This window comes from Solanum lycopersicum, chromosome 12 (assembly GCF_036512215.1).
Source record: "Solanum lycopersicum chromosome 12, SLM_r2.1".
In the NCBI taxonomy this organism is placed as follows: domain Eukaryota; kingdom Viridiplantae; phylum Streptophyta; class Magnoliopsida; order Solanales; family Solanaceae; genus Solanum; species Solanum lycopersicum.
Genome location: NC_090811.1, coordinates 35,621,014 through 35,625,398, shown reverse-complemented (window position 1 = coordinate 35,625,398; position 4,385 = coordinate 35,621,014). Strand labels below are relative to the sequence as shown.

Sequence of the window (4,385 nt, the reverse complement as noted above, 5' to 3'; positions counted from 1 at the left end):
TTGGTCATTCTTCTTTTTAAACTTTAATTTTGTACACTATATGTGACAATATAAAAAAAAAATTAATGTTATAAAATTAAAAGGTTAAAATATCATTTATTTTTAATTTGAGATTTTAATATAAATAATTTCATTTAGTTGGTGAAATGGTCTTTTTAATTATTGTATGGGGTGGGGGGAGGGGAAGGTGGGTCAGGCGACCTTAGAGATGCACTATAAGTCGAACTGATGGACCATAAGTTCATGGTTTGCACGACACATTTAATTGATGTAGCTCCAAAATTTCTTATTCATAAAAACATTTGTCTATGGTGCATGTTTTATATTAGAGTAGGGTAAACAGCACTATTTTACTATAGTATGTGGCCCTACATCAAAACAAATTCAAGTTAATTTTTTAGTACTAAAATTATACCATTTCCATAGTCATGAATGCTATAGATAACATGAGAAAATGAGGAGCTAGGGAAAAAATACAAAGAAAGAACAAGATATATACTAGTTACCCATTATTTTCCTCATTTTTCAACTACAAGTTATTTGTGGTTAGTGTTGGTAAAAGGTATTATGATATAATGAATAATTAAGCTGACTCAACGAATGAATTATTGTAGAAAAAATACTGAAGGGAAAACATTAACATTTTTGGCATATAGAGAAGTAAGAAGAGCCAATGAGAGTTGGAATTAATAACAAAAAAGAACACGACTAATGAATTGAAGCAACACATTAATATTAATTTGAAGTGAGACAAAAAACAATATAAATATGCATATGAAAAAGGTAATTATAATTACACAAAAGATTATCATCAATTTATAATGAAGCATGAGAAATTGGCAAGGCATGCGTACCTGGTAACTAAGAGATCGTAAAAATGACAATGGAGAAAAACTTCAATGTAATCTTGTATAAAGTCAGTAGTCGTATAGGGCCTTCAAGTTGGAATTACCAGTTGCAACACATTTGAATTCTTATTTTGTTCTTGAAATTCAAGAATGAAGAAACTTTTTTTAAATTTTTTTTATGAGAACTTTGACACAAGAAGAAATGGTTTTTGTCAAAGTTTGATTCTTTTCTTTCTTTGAAACTTTGACACAAGAAGAAATGGTTTGGATCAGATCTAAGATGCTTAATATAACTGAAGTTATATTTTATGGAATTAGCACCAAGTCCCAAACAATATAGATGTGTAGTCTGTGCCATTGAAGTTTGAACAAATATTTTAATCCAATCCTTCCTTTTTTTTAAAAAAAAATTGACAACAACCAAGCTTTTCCCTAGTAAAATTATGGTAATACTACTATTATACATTTATTTATCCATATACAACTTTTTTATATATATACATATATATGGAGATCTGTTTATGTTAGTAGCGGCGACTTTAAAGTTAATTCGTATGTATCTTAATTATTTTACATTGTTATTTTTTTAATTTTTTTTTATTTTTATCGAAGGTCTTTGAAAATAATATGCTGAATGATTCAGTTTAACTTTTAGGCATGATATATAAATTATATTATTTTCATTAATTTATTCTTATTTCATATTTTTGTTCTTTAATTTTGAGTCTAAATAAGTTAACACTTAAATTTATAGTATATCGAACAATTAAACATATACATTTTATGTGATATATGCAAATGCATGAATTATGTAGGATGTAAAATTGTCATTAGTATGCCACGTAGGACATATTTGTTTAAGTTTCTACTTGTGTACTTCAAAATTGAAGGATCTAAATATAAAATAAGGTAAATTAAAAATTATTTATGTATTGTGCCTAATTTTTACTTACTGTTCAGAGAAACTTCATATAATCATTACACAAAATATTACTCATTTGTCCATTTTATATATCATTACTTTCTATAAATTGTTGGTTCATGATACTTGTTATTTTATAAAATCAATGCATAAATTATCATATTATTTCTTTTTTACCATTATGAATTATTAGTCTTCAAAATATATATTTGACTAACGTAAAAAAGTTAAGTAAATTATTCATATTCATTGGTTAAATTAATAATCAAAATAAATTAATAATCATATTCATTTATTGAGAACTTGAGTTCCAAAAATACTAAATAAAAACAAAAGAGTAAAATACATTATTTCTCAATATAAATGTTAAGTATAAATGTAAAATATAAAAAATAACGGAGAAAGTATCTTTATACATTACTCGACCTCCCCTTTTTTTAATAGAAAATAAAATATGTCAAGATTAGTCTAATAAATAATCCTATTGTTGTAAATCCATTGTATATGTGGATGATCCATTAGAGTTATCCAACAATTAATTGGATTCATGTATTAGTGTTTCCAATGTGATAAGATATCAAGGTGATATGAACCTTGATGATAACTATGTAAAATTTCAAGGTGACCTTTGACTATGATATCTCAACACTATAAATAGAGATATCATTCACCATTGTATGACATACTTGAATAAGAAAATTATCTCCTCTATCTTATACTTCTTGTCTTTTTCGTCTTATATTCTGAGCTTTCTTTACAAAACGTTATCAGCACGAAATTGCTACTTGCAAAGGTACTATATAAATATTTTTATTTAATTCACATATTCTCTCATAATTTTCATTATGTCGAATTTATCCAAACTTGAGTTTGTGGCATTAGATATTTCTGGAAAGAATTATCTTTCATGGGTACTCGATGCTGAGATTCACTTGGCTGCTAAAGGTCTTGATGCCACTATTACTCAGGGAAATGAAGCATCGAGTCAAGATAAGGCGAAGACTATGAGTTTTCTTCGTCATCATTTTGATGAGGGCCTGAAGATTGAATATCTGACGGTGAAAGATCCAATTGAATTGTGGACTGATTTAAAGGGGAGATATGACCACCTAAAGGCAACAGTGTTGCCAAGAGCTCATTATGAGTGGATGCATTTACGGTTTCAAGATTTTAAGAACGTAATTGAATACAACTCTGCTGTATTCAGGATAACCTCCCAGTTGAAATTATGTGGGGAGACTATAAAAGATGAGGACATGTTGGAAAAGACACTTACTACTTTTCATGCCTCGAATGTGATATTGCAGCAGCAATATCGTGAAAAGGGTTTTCAGAAATATTCTGAACTAATCTCATGTCTTTTGGTGGCTGAGCAACATAATTCTCTTTTAATGAAAAATCACGAAGCTCGTCCCACTGGACCTGCTCCATTACCGGAGGCAAATGTGGTGGAAGCACGTGATCAATCTGAAGTAAAAAGAGATAATCATCGGGGATATAATAATGCACGGGGACGTAACAAAGATAAAAGACGATACACTAATCGTCAAGGTGGTGGTCATAATAAAAGGAAGAACAACATGAATTCTCAAAATAACCCCTCAAAAAGTAATTGTCGTCGTTGTGGCATGAAAGGCCATTGGAAGAATGAATGTCGCACACATGAACATTTTGTAAGGCTCTATCAAAATTCCTTTAAAAAGAAAGGAAATAAAAGTGGTGCTTCCTCTTCCAATGCTCGAGCTGAGTCACATATGACTCTTAAAGATGGTGATAAGCCGGGAACATCTCAGAAATATGATAAAGATGTTGAAGCAAATTTGGCTTTAAAGGATGATGTTTTTGATGGCCTTGGTGACATTACTCATATGGAAGTTGATGACTTCTTTGGAGATCGAAACTAATGTTTAATCTTTTAGCTGGGGAATGAAATTTGTTAATATTTTACTTATGTATTTTTAATTATTATGTTATTCATGTTGAAGTATTTAAATTTCCGTTGTTAATTTTGTTTCTTCCTTCTTTTGATGTATTTTATTTTAATGAAAATTAATAGAAATCCCCAGTTGTCAGTTGGATTCAAGATGAGTAATGGATATGTATGCCTTCTTGATAGTGCTACAACACATACAATATTAAAAGAAAAGAAATACTTTTCTAATTTGGTTATGAAAATGGCATATGTCAACACAATATCAGGTAGTAAAAAATTAATTGAGGGCTCTGGAAGAGCGACCTTATTACTACCTGGAGGGACAATATTAAGCATTGATAATGCATTATATTGTAGTAAGTCTCAAAGAAACTTATTAAGTTTCAAAGTTATTCGCCAAAATGACTATCATGTTGAGACGACTAATGAAGGAAAGGTTGAATACCTTTACATTACTACGATTAATGTAGAGAAGAAAATTGTGCATGAAAAATTACCTGCATTTTCTTCTGGGTTGTACTATACAAGTATAAGTACAGTTGACTCACATGCCGTAGTAAACAAAAGGTTTACTAATTTTAATGATTTTATCATTTGGCATGACCGGTTGGACCATCCTAGATTTAATATGATGCGCAAAATCATTGAGAATTCACATGGGCACACCTTAAAGAGCCCAAAT

General features: G+C 29.5%; 1 protein-coding gene across 1 annotated transcript; it reads left to right on the top strand.

Annotated features, from left to right (window-relative positions):
* The first annotated feature begins 2,615 nt into the window (after positions 1-2,615).
* Positions 2,616-3,674, top strand: LOC101243760 (uncharacterized). Its single transcript, XM_004233629.2, has one exon. It carries the CDS (start codon positions 2,616-2,618, stop codon positions 3,672-3,674), a length of 1,059 nt encoding a protein of 352 aa, XP_004233677.2.
* Positions 3,675-4,385: the final 711 nt, after the last annotated feature.

Bases quoted from the DNA above. Each gene is read 5' to 3' on its own strand.
- LOC101243760 (XM_004233629.2), top strand. From the start codon at position 2,616: ATGTCGAATTTATCCAAACTTGAGTTTGTGGCATTAGATATTTCTGGA.